This window comes from Acipenser ruthenus, chromosome 21 (genome assembly GCF_902713425.1).
Source record: "Acipenser ruthenus chromosome 21, fAciRut3.2 maternal haplotype, whole genome shotgun sequence".
Taxonomy (NCBI): domain Eukaryota; kingdom Metazoa; phylum Chordata; class Actinopteri; order Acipenseriformes; family Acipenseridae; genus Acipenser; species Acipenser ruthenus.
The window spans coordinates 28,366,732-28,392,429 of NC_081209.1; the positions used below are offsets into that span (position 1 = coordinate 28,366,732).

The 25,698-nt window shown below is 42.6% G+C and overlaps 1 protein-coding gene across 2 annotated transcripts in view; it reads left to right on the plus strand.

Annotated features, from left to right (window-relative positions):
- The window catches only part of LOC117427845 (immunoglobulin superfamily DCC subclass member 3-like), a 63,612-nt gene extending 43,936 nt beyond the window's left edge, over positions 1-19,676 (plus strand). For both annotated transcript variants that reach the window (XM_058995435.1, XM_058995436.1), the window contains 8 exons: positions 2,632-2,797; positions 9,693-9,940; positions 10,926-11,090; positions 11,741-11,929; positions 12,173-12,277; positions 12,663-12,798; positions 13,360-13,573; positions 14,400-19,676. In XM_058995435.1, the coding sequence (XP_058851418.1) occupies positions 2,632-2,797; positions 9,693-9,940; positions 10,926-11,090; positions 11,741-11,929; positions 12,173-12,277; positions 12,663-12,798; positions 13,360-13,573; positions 14,400-14,549 (1,373 nt within the window). In that variant the 3' untranslated portion in view covers positions 14,550-19,676. The remainder of the gene's footprint in view (positions 1-2,631; positions 2,798-9,692; positions 9,941-10,925; positions 11,091-11,740; positions 11,930-12,172; positions 12,278-12,662; positions 12,799-13,359; positions 13,574-14,399) is intronic.
- Positions 19,677-25,698: the final 6,022 nt, after the last annotated feature.

The following is a 25,698-nucleotide window of genomic DNA, read 5'->3' on the forward strand; positions in this document are numbered from 1 at the left end:
AGCATCACAGAGCGGGAGGGAGGGAGGGAGGGAGGAAGCACAGGGAGCAGAGAGGAGAGAACCTAGCGCTTAGAATCGGATTGATCCCGTAATCACAAACTAGGAGAGGCGCTGCTGCAGTGCACACTTTATTCCTGTCTTCCCCTTACTCTTACGACATTGGAGCAGTTCTCAGGGTGTCTGCTCAACTCATCTAAACTCCCCGAAGAGGACTGCGCGTGATAGGCTGATCTTCCCTCTGGAGGGCCAGGGAGGTAGATAGTGTTACCCACAGAGGGAGGGACAAGGGCTGGGACGGAGAGGGGGAGATGGGAGGGACCAGGTTGTTTTCAGTGATGTCCACTGCTGCCTTGTTAAGTAGTGCCACTGGCTCCATGCCAGGGTCACATCTGCACTGTGCAATGCAATGGGTTGATTACATCCGTGCCAGAAGGCTTGCTTGCCTACGGGTCGGGTCGGGTCCCTCGCTGAAAGGAAGACTTTGTTAATGGAAGAAGGATGTTAAATAAGTTTCTACGGTGTGCGGGGCGGGGGGGGGGGGGGGTGGAGGCTGTGACTGCACACAGACTAACACTTAAACATGAAAAATACTCACAATTAGTATGTTGATCGCTAAAACTGATTTTAATACTCTGTGGAAACTGAAATAATGCCTGTAAATTGCTGTAATAGCTCTGAGAAGCTGTCCAGTTCAGTCCAGTCCAGTGCTCTGTCAAGGCATGGACACCAGAGAAAGCTGGCCCCCAGCCAGCACCTCCAGCCCCACCGTGTCGACAAGGGCAACCTTTCCTGTGATTAGATCCAAGCCCTCCAGCACCTCATTACATGGACACATGTTATAGTGTGGGCACGTGCATTGCATTGAAGCTATTTCAAGCCATGCTCATTAACATGGACTGGTTTCCTAACAATGTCTATGTATATATTAAGCAATTCAGTAGTATTGAGGAGTTACCTTGTCAGCAAAATGTATAGAGACTGCTGGAAATCTTGTGATCAAGGTAAAACACAGTCAATGTGTCGTCTGAGTATGAGAAAAGCATTACAGACTTCAGAAGGACTGCAGGCTCGCTGCAGTAAACTCATCTAGGGAAACGTTCTCCTGATTGGCATGCACATACAATGAAGCATGTTGTTGTATGTTAAGTGTTTAGGGTGACGGAAAGTAGACTCTGGGGAGGGGGGGTGGTTGTGAAAATCAAAGCCAGATTGAAGTGTAGTATTTTTTATTTTCTTTTTGTGAAACAGACTGGAATGGTAGTTGCCTGCAGCAGATCCTGCTGCTGTATTGAGTGTCGCGGTAAATCCATACCCACTGCCAGGATGTAGGCTGTCTCATGCCTCTCTAACTCCAAACTGTTGTTACAGTGCTTTAAAAACAACTAATAGTGCCATGCAGAGGCTTGCTGCTGCTTTTACCTGCGACAGGGAATGGACAGCGTGGCAGGCTCTTTCTATTGTAAACATGAACTTGAGTAGCAGGAAAATACAGGATACCCAAGCAAAGCACCCCGTAATGGAATCAGTCAGCACACGGTTAGCTTGATCTTTGCTGACACTAAACCGTCGACCAAGCTCTCAGTATTAATGCCTACAGCCGGAGCTGCACTGGTCAGCTTTTAGGTGACACATTTCCTCCCAGCGCTTCCAGACAGCAGTTAGTTGATTGCCCTGTTCATGACATCATTATTACTCCCAGATGGCAGGCTCATGTACAGCGAACATATTGAGTGGATTGAGTTTAAGATCAAGGGTCCCTTTTTTGTTTAATGTGAAATAATCAGCTGGGATACCTTTGAGAAACTCCACAACGTATTGCACTCTAAAGCCAGGCTGACACGTTTCTGCATCACCCAGCGAGTCACGCGGCAGTCCGGCTCTGGGATGTGTCACGTGATCCGTTTCTGCATCACCCAGCGAGTCACGCGGCAGTCCGGCTCTGGGATGTGTCACGTGATCCGTTTCTGCATCACCCAGCGAGTCACACGGCAGTCCGGCTCTGGGATGTGTCACGTGATCCGTTTCTGCATCACCCAGCGAGTCACACGGCAGTCCGGCTCTGGGATGTGTCACGTGATCCGTTTCTGCATCACCCAGCGAGTCACGCGGCAGTCCGGCTCTGGGATGTGTCACGTGATCCGTTTCTGCATCACCCAGCGAGTCACACGGCAGTCCGGCTCTGGGATGTGTCACGTGATCCGTTTCTGCATCACCCAGCGAGTCACACGGCAGTCCGGCTCTGGGATGTGTCACGTGATCAGTTTTCTGCATTTATTGTTGTTCTTGATGTTCGTCATGCAATATAAAGAATACGGCTTAATTGAAAGATTCACGCTGAAACATGAAAATATATTAAATACATAAATCATTATTGCAATAAACAGTAGATGGATATATTATTCATGCAGTTTTGTGCACAGCAGTGTGCAAACAATATCTTTCAAAGACCCGATTGCTCTTCATAATACTGGATTGTATGTGACAGAGTGGGTTTGTCTGCGGGCAGTTTCTTTGCATAGGGATTCATAAGATACAGTATTTGTAATTTTAAAACCATGAATGCTGAGTGAAGTTGCCCAGTATAAATACAATAATAATACATCATTGAAGCAATGTCTTTGTTGTCCTCAGCGCCTGCAGAGTTTGTGCAGTCCCCGCAGTCCATCTCCCGGCCACTGGGCACCACGGCAATCTTCACGTGTGTGGCACAGGGAGAGCCCGCCCCCCAGCTCACCTGGCTGAAGAACGGGCAGATTCTGGAGACCAGCGACAACGTCAAACTGAGAAACAACAACAGGTGAGTCGAATAGGACACAGAGGCCTCCCTCTGTGCATCACACACACACAGAGCTCCCTACCTGACACACACACACTCAGAGCTGCCTACCTGACACACACACACACACAGAGCTCCCTAGACACACACACACACACACACACAGAGCTACCTACCTGACACACACACACACACAGAGCTGCCTACCTGACACACACACACACACACACACCGAGCTCCCTAGCTGACACACACAACAGAGCTCCCTACCTGACACACACACACACACAGAGCTGCCTACCTGACACACACACACACACAAAGCTCCCTAGACACACACACACACACACACACACACACACACAGAGCTACCTACCTGACACACACACACACACACAGAGCTGCCTACCTGACACACACACACACACACACACACACACCGAGCTCCCTAGCTGACACACACAACAGAGCTCCCTAGTTGACACACACACACACAGAGCTCCCTAGCTGACACACACACACACACACACACACACACACACACAGAGCTCCCTACCTGACACACACACACACACAGAGCTGCCTACCTGACACACACACAGAGTTCCCTAGCTGATACACACACACACAGAGCTATCTACCTGACACACACAGGCCCTCTCCTAACATTACAATCACCCAGCACAGGTAGGTTACAATATTATTAGGGAGTGATGAAATCGAGGCTTGTAACAAGATCATTCTGCTGAGGGCATTCAGTTTGGAAGAGAGCAGGAATATCTCCAGTTTGTCTGTATTTACTACATTCAGTTCTGCTGTTCTGACTGTGGTGCTGTGTCCAAAGGCAAGCCTATTGGATTTCTCGTTTTTATGGCACTCCGTAAGCAGTTGAGATCCAATACTTGATTACAGATTCTAAATAGATTACATGTGGTAGACTTATTTAAAAGCCACAGGGCTCACCAGGTAAATGAAAGATGAAATGTGCAAATTCTCATAACAATTTTTTGTTTGTTTGTTTTAAATACTGTGAGTTTTGTCATCAGTTCAGAGCGTGTGGCTGTACGGATTACACTTCAGTGTTGTGTATACATGGGAGCATTTGGTGACAGCAGTGTTCTGTAGTGATCCAGATCCCGCTGAGAGTGCCATGGCTAAAACTCAGAAAGTAAAGCACTTCAGAGAGTAAAGCACCAAAATCAGTGTGAAACCCAATCGGAAGCAAGTGCATGTACATCATAACAGAAATGCAGCCAACTCAGAGGTCTGCAGTTAGCCTTGTATAGATCCAGTTCAGAGGTCATTATCAGGTCACAGGTCGTTATCCAAGGCTGTTTCTGTAATAACCTGTGTAACAGAAGCCTCAGTGCCTGTGACCTATTGATTTCCCTGCAGCATTTTGTTTAGCAATATGATAATGCAGGTTGTTTTCTTGTTGCTGTGATATAGGACAGCCCCCTGGGGAGTGAGACCCCAGTTATGTCCCTGTGCCTTCTGCCTAAAAGGTCAAGTTATTATTATTATTATTATTTATTTCTTAGCAGACGCCCTTATCCAGGGCGACTTACAATCGCAAGCAAATACAAATACATTCAAGTGTTACAATATAAGTCATACAATAAGAACAAGAAATACAATAATTCTCAAGTGTGACAAACCACAATTCAATAATACAGCAGATAATAGTGAAAGTTACATCAGGATATGATTAAGTACAAAATACTACAGATTAAATACTTGGCAGATTACAATATTCTGAGGTACAGGATTAAATGCAGTAAAATAGGGGGCAGATAAGAGCAAAATAAAGCATATTTAAATGAAGGGTGATAGTGCCCCAGGATACAACAGAGGAGTTCTACAGGTGCTGTTTGAAGAGGTGAGTCTTAAGGAGGTGCCGGAATGTGGTCAGGGACTGGGCAGTCCTGACATCTGTAGGAAGGTCGTTCCACCACTGCGGAGCAAGGGTGGAGAAGGAGCGGGCTCGGGAGGCAGGGGAGTGTAGCGGAGGTAGAACCAGTCTTCTAGTGCAGGCGGAGCGGAGAGGTCGAGTGGGGGTTCACCCCTGCCAGTCATGTATTAATGAAGCTGGTATAAACTAGGAGATATGCTTCACTCTCATACAGTTTGCAATTAGTTTGCCTTTGTCTATTTGAACACAGGATCTTGCTTTCCTGGAACTGTGTGTGCTCCCTCTGCTGGCAGGCCTAATCTCTGCAGTTTCCAGTGCTTTACCACAGTAAAAGCAGAGCGAAATGGAATTCTGCGTCGTGAAAGCACTGTTAAGACCAGATAGATATTGTAAAGCATGTTAAAAATCCTAGCACACCATGGTAACCGATGGGGAAAACTGCAAAATGACTGCATGGTTAAACTTTTAAAAGGGTGTTAAATAGTTAGCTTTGAAATATCTGACAAATGAAATAATCCCAGAGGCAAGAAAGTTAATCTCCAAACAGAAGTGCAACCTTTAATTGGGTCTTGTTTAAATTACTGATTGGGGTCAAATGATTTGAGAATAGGGACCAAGTCTCATTTAAAGGGATCTTTTCAGTAACTTGCTGTATTTCTTTCATTCCCTGCTGTTGCCATGTTTTATGCTGATCAATAGGGTTTTTATTCGCTGCAACCTTGCTTGTTTAGTGAATGTTATATTTCTGTCATGCTGGCTGTTTCAGCATGATAAGAATGAAAAGCTTGAAAGCAGAGATATTATGGGCAGCACTTTAGACACTCAGCCATTGTGCAAGGTTTACTATCTGTAAAAAAAAAAAAAAAAAAAAAAGAACTGTTATTAATGTCCTTACATGACCCTTTGCTGAGAGGGAGAAAGCTTCCCTTTCTGTATGGTGATATCATTCAGGCTGGTGCTTTCATTGTGCTGTTGAATTCTTGAAGAGGATTCTCAATCTCACCCTCCTGAGTCCGTCCCGTCCACCCCCCCTCCCCCCCCTCCAATGCTGGGGCTTGGTCACTGGCCTTGACCTCTAACCCTGCTGAAATCAGTCATCTTGATCGCCGGGAGACAGCTTGTGAATGTGTTCCTCTTCACAGACCCTGACCCCCCTTGTCTTCTCCCAGTCAGCTTGGTGTGAATCTGAAATCGCTCCGGCTGCCTTTTATTAAGGGCTGTTAGTGCATTCTACTGAAAAGCTAGTGATTGGCAGCTTCACAAACATCGCTGCAACCTAACAAAGCAGCCCTCGCCTCTCCTATCTCTGAAGTGCTTTTGAACTGATGAGTAAATGATGGTATCAATCTGCTGTCTGTAGAAAGAAACCCCCAAGAGCAGATGGCCTAATCATGCACATTTTAAAGACTGCAAAGAGCTTTTTGTGTGTTTTGTGTGTGCTTGTGTGCTGCCTGAGTTTTTATTTCTCATTTAAGTTTTGTCTTTAACCACAATATGACCATACAGCACTGTATGCATTAAAACAACATACCCAGGGATGGAAATAAGAGTCCTATTGCATAGCAGTTTCACCCATTCCAGGTTTTACTATGATCAAACTGCTATGCAATAGTAGTGTATTATGTCCATCCCTGATACCAAACAAAACATTCCTGTGAGATTTATATTCCAGTTGAGATGCACTGATAGCAGTTTCCTCTTTTGTCACCCAAGTGGTGGAATTCCATTTTCTGTTACGGACGGACTTGGAATTGGAATTGGCCTCAGAGACTGGCTCTGCTGTTTCTCACAGTGCGAGAGGGTGGCTGTTTACCACCCCGCTTCACCCTCGGAGAGAAAGCAGAGGCATGACACAAAAGGGTCCAAAAAGCCACAAGGGCAAGTTAGCATTTCATCTGAGCCAGAGAGACACGACTTAAACTAGGGGATGTTGCCTGTGGATGTGGAGCCTTGCAAGCCCTGAATCAAGCAGCTTCCAGTATTTCATTTGGATTTCTGCTCCGATAGTGCTGGCGAGTTTGTAAAATATGTGGTGCCTGTGAAATACCACAGGGTACACAGAGACCAGGCCCGCCTCTAAGCACTCTCCAGGGGCCTGTTGGTCTGCGGGCTGTGGCGTCTGGTCAAGAAGTTCAGCGAGCAACACTTAATTCATTCGACATGTAAAGCTTTTATCTGCGTAGCGCGAGGGAGGGAGGGAGGGCTGCTGCCGGCACCGCTGTGTCAAAGTTCATTTTCACATTTTTAGGTTGTACAGAACTCCAGCAGCAGAGTGAGCTGTCACTGCATTCCGAAGGTGGGTGCCTGTTGTAACCACTTTGCCTTTTCTGTAAAGGCTGCAGAATGTGAAACACGTGTCGCACCGTCTTTGGTAATACTAAATCTCGTTTTGACTTTTCTTTTATTGCGTCCTTACTGGCATTGTCTATGTAGTAATACGTAAAAAGACAACATGCAATTGTAGTAAAAGGCAGTGGGGTACAGTCTTGACAGTTCTCAGATAGACAGAAACGAGTAATTTCATCTGTGTGTGTGTGTGTGTGTGTGTGTGCGCGCATTTGGCAGGTTCTATTTGCACTACTGCATGCAAACCGAGCAAAACAAGACATTGATTGAGCCTTTATCATTTTTGTGTATCAACACTGTAGGGGCAAGACTGTCTAAGGCTAGAACTGCGATGTGTAACTGGTCCATATTATATTGTGCATCTCCCTGCTGAAAATAGGCAGCAATTTGCCATCCATTTTATAGATATCTCTGCTGCTTTCAGCCCCGGTGTGGATTAGACAGTAGCGTGGTTTCACATATAATTGGAACTTGTCATAAAAATCACAACGGATTCAATAGGATTGACTCTTGATCTGCCAGAGGTGTAAATGGAGCCTCATAACTCCTGTTCCCACGTTTTCAAGCAGTGTGCGCCCTGACAAGCTTGACAGCATGAGCCTACCAGGATCTGTGCGTTCAACTTCATAACAAGAAATGATCCAGCTGGATATAAGAGAACAGCTTGTCACACATCTACTTCACAAAGACCAACCTTTACAAGAAATTAAAGGATTTTACTATATGCTTTTACACATTTAAGATGTCTGTATCACATGAATATCAGGGTTTACTATATATAAACCAACAAAAGAGTAGGTAATGTAATAACAAACCTATACAATAAAAAGATGATTAGACTTTTTAACATGTTTGCAATAAATACCAGACATGCAAGTCTGGAAGCCTCAAGCCCTTGTCCCAATTGCTTTGAGCGCCAATCCACTTCCAGACAGATCAATATTTTACACTTACATTTAACTTGCATTGACCAGTCTGGATCTTGTATTTAGACTTGAAAGAGCAGACTGCAGTTTATCTCGGTTTGTGCTAATGACATTAAGTCAGCTTATTTTAAACAACAAGCACTCCATGTATTCAATGATGAAATGAGTTCTGGTTCATATACAGTACTTCTATCCATAGGTGCTTGTTACAGCAAGTCATGTAGGCAAGGGAAAAGTCAGACAAGGGAAATGTAAAAGGTAAAGAAATGTTAAGAAAATGAGAACGGGGTGGATAGGAGGCAATTCTAGATCTGGTGATTCCTTAACCCAGTAAGTGCCACTGTCCTCATTTGAGGAGAGGCATTTTTTGGAGCATTTTCTAACTGGCATTTAGCTGTTATTTTAATTTTATCTTTAGCTATATTTAACTAATTTTGTTAACCATGAAATTTGTGTCTAAATTAGTCTGTTAATTCTGCAAATATAGCACTTCAGATGCTTTTAAGAAGCCTCTGTATACAGTGATCATAAAGCGCCATTTTCTGTGTGTTGAGCTTCATAGCCGGTGTGAAATTTCACGGGTCCGATTTACATAAATACAGCTCGTGTTCTTAATGGTACTTAATGGGTTAAGTGGGAAATATTTTCTGGTGTAGTGGTGTTTTGGGTGGTGCTATAAAATTGTATAACCTGTGCGAGTTTGTTAAAGTCACTGTTCCGTTTATGCATCCCTCTAGTTTGTACTGCTGGTCCCCGAAGTTACCAAATAAAGAGAGTGTTGAGTAAGAGGACGGTGCCCCTCTCCATGACCTCCGAGCCGTGCTGAAGATGCCTTGGGCCTTTTGTTCCTTTTCCATTTTGTATTGAGATTGCTCCTATAGAACCCTGCTTCTTCACAGGGTTTGAATAGAGGGGGCTGCAACAACTGAGGCTGGATGTGAAACTGAATGGTGTGAAAATGAAAACCAATATTGAACTTCAACGCAAAGGCATTTCAAAAATAAAATGTGAAGCCAAATAATGCGGGTATTTATCCCACAGCAGTATGGTGGATAAGGAGCACACGTTTCACTTTTAACTGTAATCACACACATTTTTGATTTACCGGTACATAATTTGCCAAATCAGAAAGTACAATAATATTTTTTTTCTTGCTTCTTAATGGCAGTGTAGCCCCCTCGAAAATAAATACTTTTGATAATAATACAAAAAAAAAAAAAAAGATGATGATAATGGAATCCAATGATCAGAAGCCAGAATTCAAATGAGCTGCAGGCCAATTTACATATCTCGCTCCCAAATGATTAGTTTAACTGTTTAATGTGTTATTTTTATAGCCCAAGGATTATGGAAGCAAAGACGCTAATGATATATTCAGCCCTAATAATCTAACCCCCTAGAACTAGCTCTCTGTAAAGCTGGGAGGCTGCAATGTGACGAAGCTGTGTTTTTTAAACGCATGGCAACCGCTCTTACTGAGAAGCCTCTGTTGCTGTTTGTACAGCAGGGTGATTAAGTTCTGTAACTCGATGCAAGCAGGTCAGAGGCAAGTGGAAACAGTTGCAGTGTTCACCAGTGATCATGCCTTTTAACTGCTCCCAGAAGGGACTGAAACATTTACTGTATGCATTCACAATCCAATATTGTAAAACATCTCCAGTCCTTTTTTTTTTTTTTTTTTTCTTAAACATTATGTAATGCGCCTCGCATGCACTTCTCTTTTGCTTGGCAGCACCCTTACTATCTATGGGATCAGCCTGGAGGACGAGGCGATTTACCAGTGCATTGCGGAGAACAGCGCGGGCTCCACCCAGGCCAGCGCCCGGCTCACTGTGCTCTGGGCAGACGGGTTACCCAGTCCCCCTCGAGACGTGAAGGCTGTGACGGCCTCCTCCACTGCCATCCAGGTGTTGTGGAGCCAGCCCCTGCAGAACACACAGGAGATCATCGGCTACGTGCTGCACATCCGCAAAACCATAGGTAAGCACCTCCAGCAGGCGCTGGGGAAGAAATGTCCAGGCGCAGTCAATCAAGATAGTCATCACTGACCTTTTTCAAAGATGTTTGGGTCCTTGTACCGCACCTGAGCCCTCTAACAGCAGACAGCTTTCGTTACACGGAGGGCTCAGTTCTAAGTGTGGGCTACACCAGTCGTTCTGAAACAGTACGTCGCCACGCCATGTGCGCTGCTTGAGATCAGTTTAATGATACTTGCATGTTTATGACCGGGTGTTAGAGCCTCAGTAGGGGGTGCGTTCACCTTGGGTCACAGGTTGGAAGACCGTGGGGGGAAGGGGGGACCCTGGACCCTGGACTCTCTCTGTCTGTCAACACCTGTGGGGGACCATCCTTTCCTTAATTGCAGGCAATAAGGAACACTGTCTGCTGAAGACAAGACCACCAGTAGTGATCTCAGAGCTGTGCCTTTCCATTACCCTTTTCCCCAGCATTGGTTTAGATTTCATTCTTCATTGGTTAAAAAAAAAAAAAAAAAGAGAGAGATATAACCCAAGTAGATTTAAAAAAAAAAAAAAAAATAGTTTGCACTTTAAACGATTTTAATCACTTGCATATTGGAGCCTGAAATTAAACAGGGTTTTTAAATTCAATTTGAAGGAATTCAATTATCCCTTTTGTTATTATTATTATTATTATTATTATTATTATTATTATTATTATTATTATTATTATTACGACTGTTAAACCATAGGCGTGTTATTTTCACTGCTACATGCCACTGCGGCCGTGCTAGCAGGCCGCTAATTAAAGCCTCTGGAGTCTGAGAGGGAGGAAATACTTTAATTACCAGCCTTAGACATAAACTAAGCTGTCACAGGGCAGAGGGTAGAGATGAAGTTTATTCAGGTTGGTTTGGGTTCAGGTTGAGCGGCGTCTGCTGTAGCCGTCACCTGGTTTTATTGAAGGGGTGTGTGTGTGCATACAGCATATCCTTTTATTTCTTCAGATCCCATTGAAATGGAGTACCAGGAAGCTGTTAGTAAAAGTACTTTCCAACAGTTGGTGTCTGACTTGGAGCCTTCCACCAGCTACGCGTTCTACGTGAAGGCCTACACCTCACGCGGAGCCAGCAAGCCCTCGGAGACGGCCACAGAGAAGACGCTGGGGGAAGGTGGGTAGAAATCCTGTCCTGTCCACTCTCTGGGGAGTTCAGTCGCACACGCACCATAAACCGTGAGCCGCAGGTATAGATTATCTTGACAGAGGGAGGGTATGTATCTGACACCACTCCGGTCAGGTCAGGCTGCGCCTTGTTAATCGCTCCTCCACCCACTGTACACTTTTAGGATTCATTGAAACAATCCCAGTAGCCTTTGCTGGATGGCACAGATTGATGTGCTGGAGCGGATTACAGGAAAATGAATTGCATTACGTAATATATATGGATTTTACACTTTATTGAAGATGGAGAATGATAGAATTACATTAAGAGAAGTTTAAGGAATTGCCAACATTTCATCAGCAAGCAGCTCATGCCATGTTTACAGAAGTCAAAGCATTGCTGGGGAAAGTGATCAGCTGTTAAGCACAGGAATTCTGCAATTTAAAGTCAATTACATCAGACTTGCTCGTATATATCAATTCTACTACTTATGTGTTACGCACACGGCTGGTGCTAGTTTTTGGTTACTGATTTTGATCTTGGGCTATATTTGTCAATTCAGTATTGCACTACAGCCCAAACTAGCATGTTAGCAGTAATATAATAAAGGCTTTGAAAACCTGGCTAGGCAGTGAAATTGATATCTTTTTTTGTTTCAGTTCCAGCCACACCATCACTCTTTATTAAGGTTTTAAACAGCACATCAATCCAAGCCACATGGGAGCCCTCTATTAAGCTGGGCATGCACAGGGGCTTTAAGCTGTATTACCGCAAGGTCCACGTCTCACACTTCACCGGCCCGCTGTGGCTGCCCAGCAACATCACGTCCTTCAACATCACCCAGCTCGGTAAGCACTAGGGCTCTCGCACCCCTCAACATCACCCAGCTCGGTAAGCACTGGGGCTCTCGCACCCCTCAACATCACCCAGCTCGGTAAGCACTGGGGCTCTCGCACCCCTCGGCATCACCCAGCTCGGTAAGTACTGGGGCTCTCGCACAGATATTTGGTGTTTTACAGTATGTACGGCGCATGCTTCGTGTGGTACAGTTCCAGTGATGTGATACTGAACTCAGTGTGTTTCACCCTCAGACCCCTCTGTGGTGTATGAAGTGAAGCTCCTTGCCTTCAACCAGCATGGAGAAGGGAACTCCAGCGTGCGCTTCGTATCCCTGCGAGACACCGTCGAGCGCTCAGGTGAGAGAGAGAGAGTCCAATCGATCCTCCAAACACACTGCCTGAGGGGGAGACTTTCATGTATACAAGTCAGTCAGAAAACCACGACCTCAAAGCTATACAGAGCAACGTATATTTTAGTTTAGGGTAATCTCGTAACTAACTGTCGTTTCCTAATGCCGTGTAATCTTTTATAGTTTCATTAAGCTTTGGCCTGTAGTAAATCCTCTGTCTCCCTTTCCAGTACCTCCTAATCCACCTCTTGAGATTAGCTTCATATCTGCCTCACGTGAAATGAAGCTGCCACATTGCGCCCATTGTGGTTTTCGTGGTTTCCAGTTGAGAGGGTCGTGGTTTTGTAGAAAACGATTCAAACTAAATGTAATGTTTGTTTTTTTTCCCTCAGTGCTGAATACCCCCTGCAACTGTGTAAAGGATGAACAAAACAAAACTTCCACCACAGGCATCATCATTGGGATTCACATCGGAGTCACCTGCATCATCTTCTGTGTCCTGTTCCTCATGTTCGGATATCGTGGACGGTAGGAAGACTTTTAAATCGGGGGCAGAGCTATACACATATCTAACCTTTAACTGGGTACATGCACCCTATGGTTTCACTGCAAACATAGGCAGTATTGAGAATGCAACACAGGGATAACCAAGTCAACAAACTGTTGAGATAACATTGAAAATAGAAGAATGCAGTCATTTTCATAGGGCACACACAACACCCCTTGAAAGACGGTGACCTTGTGTTTGAAAGAAATGCCCCTCCATGTTTGTAGCACTTCATGACCCTGTCATTTTTATCCTATGGTTTTCTTTAGCTTTCAAGGTTGTTTTTTTTTATAGCCGATTAGCCACAGATTATTCATGCTGCAGTCTGTGGAAGGTTTCCTAAACATTGCTGTTTTTCTCACGGTGGAGATCTGGAATACCTTTGGAAAATCCCTCGTTTGGAATAGCAGGAAAAGAGGATTTCAGTTATGCTACTAGTCACCTGAACAAATTGTTGTTGTGTTTTTGTACCTCATTCAGTTAATGGGTTTTAACGAGTCCTACCTGTTCTCTGATCAGTTCCTCTTGCCCTTGTTTTGCAGGTTGCTGATGTGTAAGAACGTACAGGATCACTTGGCCACACCACAGGTCGTCCGCAATCAGACCGGGAGCTCGGCAGGGCTGGTGCTGAACAGAGTGTCGCGGAGGGACCTCGATGAGACTGGAAACACTGGGAAACAGCCTGCCGATACCAACGAGCTGGAGAGGCTGTTCCCAGGGACCCCCCTCCGAGAACAGCCTGACAAAGGGAACGAGGTGAGCAAGTGGGGGAACGAGGGGGTACAGGGCCAGTGGGGGAGGGGGGGGGGCACTGTTGCAGGGGATATCATTTCAATTCATAGCTGTTTCTTTACGAAATTTGTTTGTGGTCTGTTTTTTCCTGCAATAAAAGTAACATTAGGGTGTTGGGCCCGGCCTTTTGATGCTATAGCGTCTGCAATATGATTAGACTATTCTGCAGAATGTAACATTGATGCAAGACCTGGTTAAATATTAGTGCAAGTCTTGGTTTTATGAAAGCCCTTTAATATCATTTTGCAGAGTTTCTATTTACACAAAAGATCATATTGCTGTGCAGATGACAAATGCACAGTAAGAATGTGAACTGGCAGAAGATGGTTGGGCAATGCTGTCCCAGCTGTCCGTGCCATTCCCTAGCTTCGCCAGTGATTTAGACACCCCAGAGTGCCCTGAGGTTGAGGGAGCGGGAATGGGAGATGACTAAAGCCTTCAGAGTGATTTGTCGGGCACAAATAGGATTTTTAATCCAGTGATTTGAGATGGTCTATGGTTTAAAACGAGAAGTGAAACCCCTATAGCAAATACAATAAAAAATTATTGTAGTGCACTTTGGTTTCATAAATCTGTATTGGTGACCTGTGGGTCTGATACAGTATAGTATTAAGCTTTTGAGATGACCCAGGATGGGAAAACAAATACTGGTATTTACAGTTTGATTTAAAGAAACCTAATGTATGTGGCATATTCCCAAAGAAATCAATTTACCGTAGGTCTTCGGGATTTTAAACACAGATCAACAAGAAAATGTATTGCAACTGTGACCTGTTTTTTGTTTGGGCAGACTGACAACATCCCTAGTACGTTGCACGACGAGACACAAATCTCCACCCTCCCGCTAGACGAAGTCAGCATCATGGAAGAACGACAGCCGCCGAGTGAGAGTGCTCCAGTAGGGGGCGCCACCGGCCCTTCCGAGAACCACCTCCACTGAGCCGAGGAACAAGGATGAACGCCAAGTCTTAGAACGCCTCTTGTAGGATTCTTATTAACAGTCTCACTCCGTCTCAGGTCAACTGCATGCTTATTTTTTTTTTTTTTTAAGGATTGATACTCAATCTGCTCTTGAAATGCCGTCAGGTCAGGTTTTTATCATTCTTATCAGACTCGGGCCTTTTATCTTCTTTCTCTTATTTTCTTTTGTTCTTATGAATGATAAGATGCAGTGATATTGGACAGATGGACGTTTCTCTATTGCCATCTCTCCAGAGGCCGGTTACAGGACACTGCTGCAAGTGACAACAGACCGAGATTGCCATCTTCAATAAAGCCTGTTTGACAGACTTGTTTGACAGATTAGATTTCTACATTTCAGTGAATTGTTTAACATTGACAGCCCAGTACCTACACTTGTAGGCCTTTTGATTTTAGAAAAGGAACTGTAAAGTCCTGCCAGTAACCCTACCAATGATTCCACGCGAGGGGCCAGAAGAGGCCTGCTCCAGAGAGTTCTCAGGATTCTTTTTTACTGTAAAGTTGTTTTTTGCTCAGCTGTGTCAACGGTTTGCCCTACATGCAGGCTATTATAGACTTGGCTAACAACCCTTGGGATGCTCAATGTGAACCTACCTCAGCCGGAAATGAATGTCTTCTGGGAAGCCACAGCTGTTGTGTCTTCCTTTGTTTTCAACGAGTATCAATTGGTCTGTACTTGTTTAGTAATACCTCAAAAAAAAAAAAAAAAGTCATTCTGTTACACACCTGCTACAAAATATTTCCAACGTAAGCACTTCCTAACACTGAAGGCAATGTTCTACCTCAAGTTTTTTTTTAATGTTTTATGTATTATAAACAGTTCATATGTTTCTGTCAGGGGGGTCTTCTGTTCCCTCCATTATTTGATCTACTCGTGGATTTGATGGAGTCTCAGAAAACTGTAAAGGACAAGGTGTTGTATGAAATTGTTCTCATGAAGGCTTTTTAAATAGTGTTTTATATTTAGTAATTGCGTTCCTGTAGTGTGTTCTGACAAAAAAAAAAACCTCTAGTATTGTTTATTTTTTATTTTTTTATGTGAAGATGGTTAGATATACATAGCGCTGCTACTAATACCCTGAGGATAAAAAAAAAACAGCAACACAAATTCTGAAGAATACAAATTATATCATTTATAATTAAAAATATATAGCTGTATTCCTAAGGACTTTTTTGGGAAGTATATTTAAAAAAAAAAAAAAATTAAAAAATCTGCCATAATTACAGTTCAACATTAAAGAATATTTGTTAAAATATTAAAGCAAAGCAGTGAATGTGTCCACTTAAAGCAGATTTGAAAGCTGATATTCAGCAGTAACAAGACCTATTATTAACTATACTTCCTTCTTGGGTGGTGCTTACTGGGGGTCAGCTGAATTGAAGGATTTAAATGGAATGCATCCAGTTATTTATCAGTCATGTAAATGACATTGGCGTCAGACAGGTGTCCAGTCATCCAGCACTCCAGTACTGATTTCAACCCTGTCATCCCCACAGAAAAGTACTCGGGTTTTACAGAAAAAAGGAGACGCAACTAAACTGAACATAATATTAAGTGCATGCGTTGAAGTAACCCAGTGAGGTAACTCCAACACCATGGGAGCTTGTTTCAAAGCCGTTATTGGATGATGCTGTGCTTTCAGCTCATTCTCCCCTACTGTATAAATTCAACCTCGTCCTATCTTTGGCCATGTGACCGACGACAGCTCTCAAGAAAAGAGACTGTGGCACTGTGGTGGACGATTTCTACCTGAAAAAGAGTACAGTTACGTTTCAGTTCCCTTTTTTCTGGGCCAGTCAGTATAATTCAGTCTTTTTGAAATGTGTTTGTTTTATCCATGTGTGAAACGAATAGCTCCTGTTCCCTGGGGGTTCGAGTGGCAGTGTCTTCTGTGGAGCTCGTCTTTCAAGCCTTAGAGCTGGTAGTTGTGTACTGTAGCTTTAGTCAATGCATGGGTCTGGTCCCCTACCTCAATACAAGCAGCCACGCTGTCATGGTGGGCTGTACGATCAGCAAGTCCAGGACAGTTAAATACAGGTTGTACATTAACAGTCTACAGCAAGGGCATTCACTGCAGGTTCACTGGAGTATGTGGACAAAAAATCCATTACATTTTTTTTAATCTCATTTCAGGTAATGAATGTAATAGTGACTTTTTTTATTATTATTTTATGGATTCTCTTATTCTGTTTTTTTGCATCACAATTTTTCATGTGGTTTGTACAGTTCTGTACTCAGGAGTGTTTAAAAATCGCAGTGACATCTAATGGTATAGCTGTAGAAGCTGGGAAAAGTAGTTCCTGTTGCGGCATATAATAAACCCCACAGTATGGTGGAACTACATTTCCCAGAGTGCAATGTGACACGCTGCACACTGTAGTGTACTGATTATCAGGACCCTGTGGTTGGGTGTTAGCTATACAGTAATTATGCATAGTATAGAGTTAGCACCTACTCACAGTAGTCACGTTTTGTGCAAAACTTGTACACAAAGGCATGGTATAGTTAAGTCTGTGAACTGCAAAACGGGGGGGGGGGGGAGCACTGATAAATCCACTCTCCGGATTTGAATATGCTCAACATTCCAGGGATACTCCAGCCTTCTTCTGAATAAAGAAAGAAGTATTTAAATGGTATGAATATTGCTCAGAAAATATTTTCTTTTAAAAGTATGTTTCAATTGAAATTTGCTTTGTCATCCACAGTGTTTTCACACGTGTTTTTATATATAAAAAAAAAAACAATGACCAACATCACGGAATTTAAATGGTCTAAAAAAAAAAAAAAGATTGATTGCTTGACAGCACTGCTGCCAATGTGATATCTAGGAGTGTGTAATACTTGCAAGTTTTTGCCCTTGAACGGAATAAATCTGTCCAGAGAGCTAGACTGCCCTTGTTGACTGCAAAGATTGGGATCCCATTCCAGAAGGAATACAAGAGCTGCCCACATTTTATTCACCAGACAGATTAATTAACAGGAGGAGGATAAATCTGAAATGATCTAATCCCATTAATCACAGCATTAACAGCAGCCTGTTATTCTGGACAGATTAACATCCCGAGACTCTGTCTGGGACCTCAGGGAATGTGTCCTCATGGTATTGTTTGAGTAGCTAGTAGTGTGATAGTAGTTACAGGGTATTTTTCTACTGTTCGAGTCCAGGTATTTATTTTGTAAGGCTTCTCTGTAAGCTTCCACCAGCCAAATAAGCAGCAATGTATGTATTAAAGAAAAGTTATAAATGCAGCTCCACTTCAACCCATTCATTATCCAGTTTGTATTTTCCCATTGCCTTCTTAACTAAATACAATAATACACAAGCAGCCTGCATCAATGCAGGTTACTGGTATGAAGGGTGGCTCTATTAAAACTGATGCTGTTCAGACCTCAACAAGTGCATTTATGTCCAAATTTCAACTGCGTTTTCGTTTTTCAATAGCGGTTAATTTCTCTTGTCCTGAGTTTACCCCATTTTCGGAATTGCCCAGTGGAATAGACACAGAATTAACACGCAGTTAAGCTCCAAATATTACTATGGCAACAGCAGGGTATTTAAAAGATTGTAGTAAGAAGATCAAACCTTGAATCAACAAACAGTTTGCTGTGCCAAAGTGTTGCTGGTTCAGCTTTTAAAAGCTTTGAAAAGGATCAAGATCCTTTTTTTCTAGCCTTTGCTGAAAAGACCACAAATTCTTATGAATATGTAGTATCAAACACTTTGGTGTACAACAATTTAGTTGTTAGAGAATTAGAATCCCCCTGCTGTTTCTAGCAGCTCGTCACAAAGAACAGTTCCCCCTTTTCCCTCCCCGCTAGCTTTTCTTTATGTACGGCTGAAATATTGTCAGTGTATTTAAATAGTTTGTGTTCCCTTTCTGTTTTCTATATGCTCAGGGCAATCACTCAAAGCCGCAACGCTGTCAGAAGTTTGCAGAGCATTTTCTTTCATGCTAACTTCCTGCTGCACGTTGTCTAAGCCCCATACCCCCTCCTGCTTGAAGACTTGCTGGTGTGAAGTTTGAAGCCCTGCAGTTTACTCAGTACTGCTCTTGTCATTTTGTAAATGTGTTTGTTACAAAACCACTCTTACTGTATATGTAGAAGTGTTACCATGTAGTAGCTATAACATGAAGTGTATCTCACATATGTTCCCTTTTATACTGTACATACTGTAAACATAACAAAAAGGAGAGCGGTGAATTAACCCATGTAAGACCAAACTCTGCTCAAGCTGTGACACTGGAGTATATCAGTTGTCCAAGACCAATAGGCATCATATTTTGCTCTGAAATATATTCACTGGTGATGTCACATGATGAAATAGCAGATGCAATGCTGGAATCTTATTTAAAATGTTAATATTTTGTATGTACTCCAGTTCGGCAAATGGGACACACATTTCGGGGTGATGAGCTTCAGACAGGGACTTTAGCCTTAGCCCACACTCTATGGCCAAGTCTTTGTAAAGGGATCTGCAGCTGCCACGGCTGTTTAGCTGTGACCGGCCCGCATCCGCAAGAACTACACTGCAGGGAAAAAGAAAATCTGCAGAATGCAACATTCCGGTATGGATTCCCCTCCACAGCGCAGGGGTATTTCAAACACTACACAATGTGGAACCGGCTCAAACTCCAAACCAAAAAGCAGTAGCACCTGTTCAGTTACCTGTTAATCAAAACACGTTCTTGCCGCAAGAAAACATCCCACATGCACGATAGGTCAGTACAGGCGATGAGAAGTTTAAAAGAGGTACAATAAAAGCACAAGCTTTATTCAGGTCAGAATTCCTCTGCTAGCTGTAGCTGTGGAAGATCTCACATTGCCTGTCCTTGTCCCAGGCTCAGCCCTTACACCTACATTTCAGGTAAAGAGGAGTTCTTGAAGTCTGTGTCAGGAAGCACTTTTTTTTTTTTTTTTTTCTACTAAGTTGTATTCTCCATCCTGTTGAAGTCCCGCTGATGATATGATTGTTGGTCAGTTATAAAATAAAATAAAAAACTAGATGATTTTGTAGTTTGTATTGTTTAGAGTTCATTGTGAGACCATTGATAAGAAGAATAAAGCTAGATCTAGTTCTGCAAACCTGCCTGTGTGTCTTGTATTTACTGCTGAAGTATGGAAGAAAGGGAGCCCATTAACGGTACCCTCACAATGTTCTACTTCTGATCCTGCACACATGTGTTTGATTTAAAACCACTGTAAAAAAAAAAAAAAAAGACCTGCAGTCATTAATCTGTATTAAATATGTACACAAGCTGTGTGTGTGTGCGGGTTAGGTGACGTTGACTTTGTAGATTGTTGTTGCTTGGTTCCAAACTTGTAGTCAGGATTCTGATTCTAGAACCTCACACCACCTTTCAATTAACTCAGTTACAGTAAGTAAACCTACTAATTCAGACTGACAAAGCAATACTAAGGTACCAGCCAGCACTGAATAGATCGTAGTCTCTCCACCAATGGGTTCTGTTGGAGCCCCGTTTGCGGTGAATTGAAGTCCATATATCTGAAGACGACGTTATAAAAAGAAGACAGATTCCTGGATCCCTCCACGTCGATAGTAACCGCTGGTGTCCATGGCTTTACATGCAGAATGCATTCAGTTACTGCTGAATCCCTGGCGAGAATGAGAACTGGGAGCCAGAGTCAACACATAGCTGTGGGGTGGAGGGGGGGAGGCTGTAAGAGATTTAATGACAATGAAAACACTGCAGCTTTTGAACAAGACTTTTGTTTGCCAGCTGGAACATAACTTGTGTCATTTCCAATGCCCTGGTTTTCTAGGTGCAATGTGGCTGTGATAGTAAAGTGGATAGGCAGATAAAAGGATTGCAGGCTTAAACACTGCCAGGGAATTAAGTGAGGCCCAGGGGGTGACGCTTGGAAAGAGCACAAGGACTTCTCTGTGGCGTTTGCTGAAACGTTTAGAAGCAATAGAGCAAAAGAAATGTGTTGCCAATGTGTTTACAAAAAATACACACTATTATCCAGCTCTATTGATTAACTATTGGGACACTCAGAGGAGCGCACGTTTGTACAGCATGTTGATTTATTTCTTGGGTACAAGCACATAATGAGAGATCCGAGGTAAAACTTAAAATTTACTCATCCAGCTGCAGAAGTCCCAATCTATCTATCTATCTATATATATATATATATACCGCTGTTGATTTATTAAATCAATGTAATATTGCTGGGTTCACAACCTCAAGAGGAGATTAACAGCAGGCATTTCACTCAATTTGTAAACTAACATTTCGTCGCTTCTAAGGAAACAATGAGCGCTCTGCTGCATAAATGACTGCAATTCAACTGCTGTAACTCAAATATGTTTTATTTGTTATGTGAGCAATGAGCAAACAACAAGGGTGTATTTAGAGCTGCCCGGATCCATCACCGGACAAGCTTAGCCTGGAGTATGCAGACGTCTTGTATTTTTACATGGTCCCACTATACAGTGATGTTATTAAATAATTGATAGTGTTGTTTATTGTCATGAAAATGCACAATCCCTTAGGCTTAATAAAGTATGAAATGCATTTAAATGCGATGACTGTCAAAGTATTGAGCAATCACCTGTTCTGCTCCATTGAGCAGTAGTATTCACAGAGTGAAGGAAGGACCCCTTGGGCTCAAGACAAACTGTGCTGTACATGCTTCAATAGGCATTCCATTAATGGACACCAACAAGATGCTTACTAATCATTTTCTAGCAAGGCCTTTATTTTTGAACAGCTTCAGTCTCAAATCGGTAATCTGTAAATCTGCAGAAGGTTGGGTCTCAAGTGTTGTTTTATATAGACAGCGTAGAAATCATTTAAAATACGAGACGCGTTTGAATCATATTGTACTGTACGGCATGATACTGATTAGCACTGGGGTAGCCAAAGTTGGCCCTTCCACTCCTGTTCTTTGTTCCACCCGTGTTCTATATTGTAAAAACCAATCTAAACCTCCAACCAGGTCCCGAAGTAGTTCATTATCTCCTCTTACCTGTTCAACCTGGAGTGGAGTGGCCCTCCAGGACTGTGATCGGACACCCCTGGATTAGCATATCACAAGAGTTTTAATAAATAAAGAAATCTCCCCTGGCACAGCTGTAGTACAGAGCAGGATTGTGAACAAGTAGTGTGACATGCGTACTACAGTGAACTGACAAGGCTCTGCAGGACAGCTCACTGCAAGTCTAGAAGGACTGCTGAAGGAAAGCCTTTTAGCGAACGACCCAGTAATAGGCAAGCGTCAAGTCTGTCATCACTCAACGTGACACTGATGGCATTCTGATGCAGGGGCTTGAAAAGCAATGCGTCACAGCTTCACTGAACCGCGGCTGCTAAAATATTTAGTGTAAACTGAGAAAAACAGAAAGACTGATGTTAACTAAAAAACGGAAGAGGGCCAGTTACTGAGATAATATCCAGTGCCCATTGCAAAACACCTCTCCTCATGTTTTTTCTAAAAAGAAAAAAAAAATGTAGCACCAAGTACTGTTTTCCACATTAACTTTGAAGATCGTACCGTAAATCTGAAAATATGGAACTTTGAAGAAAGGGCCAAGGCTGACGGTGAAAGGGCAAGTCACTCCATAAAAGCAGTGAAAACTGATCCAGGAGTAGACCACTGCTACAGGAATAAAAAAGTTTTCTTGACCCAAAAGCAATTGAGGTAGAGCTGAGACTGGGCCCCCTGCCTTCCCTCGGTCCACATGTTCCAAATGCAGAAAAGACCCCAGCTGTCTTTTGACTTTTGCTACGCATGCTTTTTAACAGCTCAAAGGAACTGTAGAGAAGAGGTCAGATGTCAACCAGACCCACTTTCATGCCTTCTTGTTCTAAGGTTTTACTGCTTCCAGATTTCACAGCCCTGACGCACAGGCCAGGTGACTGTTAAACCACTACTCACAGATCTGCAAATGGAAACCATCTTGTCAGCCTGCAGTTAGCACAAATCCTACAGAAGCACGGTAACAAATTGCTATGTTTGGGAGCCATTTGCTGACATCCGACTTGGCAGTAATGCCGTTGTAGCTGTTTTAGCTGTTCAAAATTATGAATACTAGCATCTGGTTCAATTTCATTAGCACCTGGTCAACATTCAGTAATAATAATAATAATAGTAATAATATGCTTTGGGAAGTGGGTGAATGTTGGGTTCTGTACAGTTCATCTATATTGTTTTAAATGCTGCATGAACTATTTGTGCTTCATGGAACATTCGGATTGTATTTATCTTGCCTCAATCCCCTGGTTAACTATGCACTTTTTCCCCTATCTTGCAACCCTCTTGTTTTTTCAGCTTGTGTAATCATAGATACTTAAGAATCGCAGGCTGCTTCTTCCCAGATTCTTACTGGCAAATCATTACAATGCCCCTGCAGCTCTCTGGGCAGCCTTCCTCGTTTCTATTGCTAAACAAAAGCCCAAAGGAGATGTTTCATTATTGAAAAGGGATTATCATTGGCTATGGTGATGACATGCACAATTTGCCCATTAAGTATAGGTTTTATATCAAACAAACTCAGAGGTCCACAAAATGGTAGGTAATGACTCAGTGTATAGTGCATGCCCAAAGATTAACAGTGTTGTGTACAGACAAGCATTACTCTCTGGTGCTCACACGACTGGCTGTGTGCCTTTGCCTTACAGTTGTTTAATTACACAAAGTGATTGTGAGAAAAAGAGCGAATACAGGCAAATCTACAAAGAAATGCTTTTGAGAAAACATACTACTGTACAAAGTGTGCTTCCAATCCCTCTTCTCATACAAATATCACGTACCTGATGAAATAGACCTTAGAAAAACAAATCAAAGCAACCAGTAAAGGCCCCAATGAGGAAGATTGTAATCAGAATAAAGCAGCCACTTCTGAAAACAATGGTTTGTGATTGCATTTAGTCAGTGGAGCAATAGCGCCACATCACTCAGACTGTGCACCCATGCACTGGGATCCATTACAATGTCTATCTTACAGTGTGCATGTTTCAATAGATTCACTTTTCAGATCGACCGTTGTGCAGCACGTGCCAAAGAAATCAGTGTCACCTAATTGCAGGACTGAAGCTACACATGATATTGTGTAGAGAACGTCTGCTTAGATACATGGGAAATGTCACTAATATATTTGTATTACTGCAAGTCAGGGAAATTGCTTTTCTTATTGATTGGACTAATCATTCCCATTGGTCTAGGGTAAAATAGCTTATTTTGTCAAATGATTAATGTGCACAGACATTAAATTAAGCCTATATTCAAACTGGCAGTTACAAAACAATGCTTTGCAGTTGATTGTTTTATTTTCTCTTTCACACACATGCTGTCTATCCAATTACATGTAATCCAGGAAACGAACAAGCAATGGAAACAAACTTTTAGTGTGGTGGCTGGAAAGACAAGCTTTAGATACGACAAGTGGTAATCAAATCTGAAAAAGAAAATATCAAAAACCGGCAATACAGTAAGAGTTTAAAAACCCAACATGAATAAAATCAGCATGGTGGTAATTAAACCCATCTAGTGTACTCGGGCATAACATGTAATACAATCCAATGGGCTGGTGCAGTGGCTAGCGAGTGCACTGCTCCGGTCACTAAAAGGAAGTTTTATATGAGACTTGATTTAACAGCCTCTCAGTCTAATAGCAAAGTAAAATCCAGATTGCTACGGTACACAGATAAACACCATGCAAGCGGCACGGTTCTGTAACATTTAATTTAGCATGCGTTCAGCATACAAAGAAATACTGAAAATGAATTAAAAAAATAATCCAGTGGATCTTTTATACAATGTTTGACATGGTTATCTCTCAGTAACCAAGCTATTCACACCCCTGGTCTATCCTCAGAATAGAAAGGGTGGATATGTTGTTTGCAGTATTGACAAAATTGAAATGCTTCCATTGAAATTCCTTTGTACACATTTTAGGGTCTAATTTCCCACTTCAAAAGGAGCCCTCCCTTTAATAGGTCCCTACATTCTCTTCACTTATTCACAACCCTGGCATTTTTGAACTCCTAACCTTTGAATTTGATATTTTGTTAGATTACATCTACAGCAATCAGCAAAACATTACCCTCCTTCCAGGTGGAAAGGAACGTACAGAATTTGCATACCAAGGCACACTCGGTCCCTAAAATGTATAATAATGAGCGCCTTCATTACCCAGCGACCTAGTTGTCATGGAGACGATCATTGTATATTTATGCCACATACCAATACATTAATTTAGGTTGCCAATCAACATGTATTTAAAGGCCACCTAGGCACTTATCCTCTTGTACTTTCTTTGATGAATTTGTAATTCAAATGTAATAAGAGGGAGGGATGTTATTGTACACATGGGTGGCTGCTGTCTGCTCCCCAGTCTGAGAGCATGGCACACCATCACACGTGCCTACAGGAGAACAAAACTGAATTCCTAATGTACCTTTTAAATGCACTGAAACAGATTCACATTCATCAAACACTTTACTCCACTGAGAAATGTGCGCCATTACTTCTAAAAATAAAACACCACCATAATATCAGAAAATGATGGCTTTTAACTTGTTTATAATTCAGTTCATATTCAGAATGACAAGTCTGTCTACGTAAACAATTCTCTGCTCCATCCATCCGCCTGCTTGTGTTCCCCAGGACAGGTGTGCCTTCTCTGCAAAAAGACTTCTTGGTAAAATTTGTGATCCCCTAGTCTTCAGAAAAACGGCCAGCTTCTTGTAAACTGCAACTGAAATTGGAAACAAGTAACGCAGTATTCAGACAATCCAGTGTCTGAGAACACTGAATCTGACAAGATGCCAAGTGATGCTCTGAATGGAGAAAACTTGATGCTGTTTTACTTCCAGCACCCCTGCAGTCAACTCCTTAATATCGCGGATGAAAGCAGATCAGCATGAAAGAAGAACAGCTATTCTTTTGTATCACTATCAGTAATGTCAGATCTGTGCAGATAGTCATATTTTTTTTAATGTGTTATATATTTTACAGGTCTCGTTATCACAAGAATGTGCAAGTGTTTGGGGATTATTATCTACGCAAATACTGGTATGTTTCATCAACTGCATGTCACTAAGACATTCAGCTGACCTTCATCATCAATTTGGAATGATGA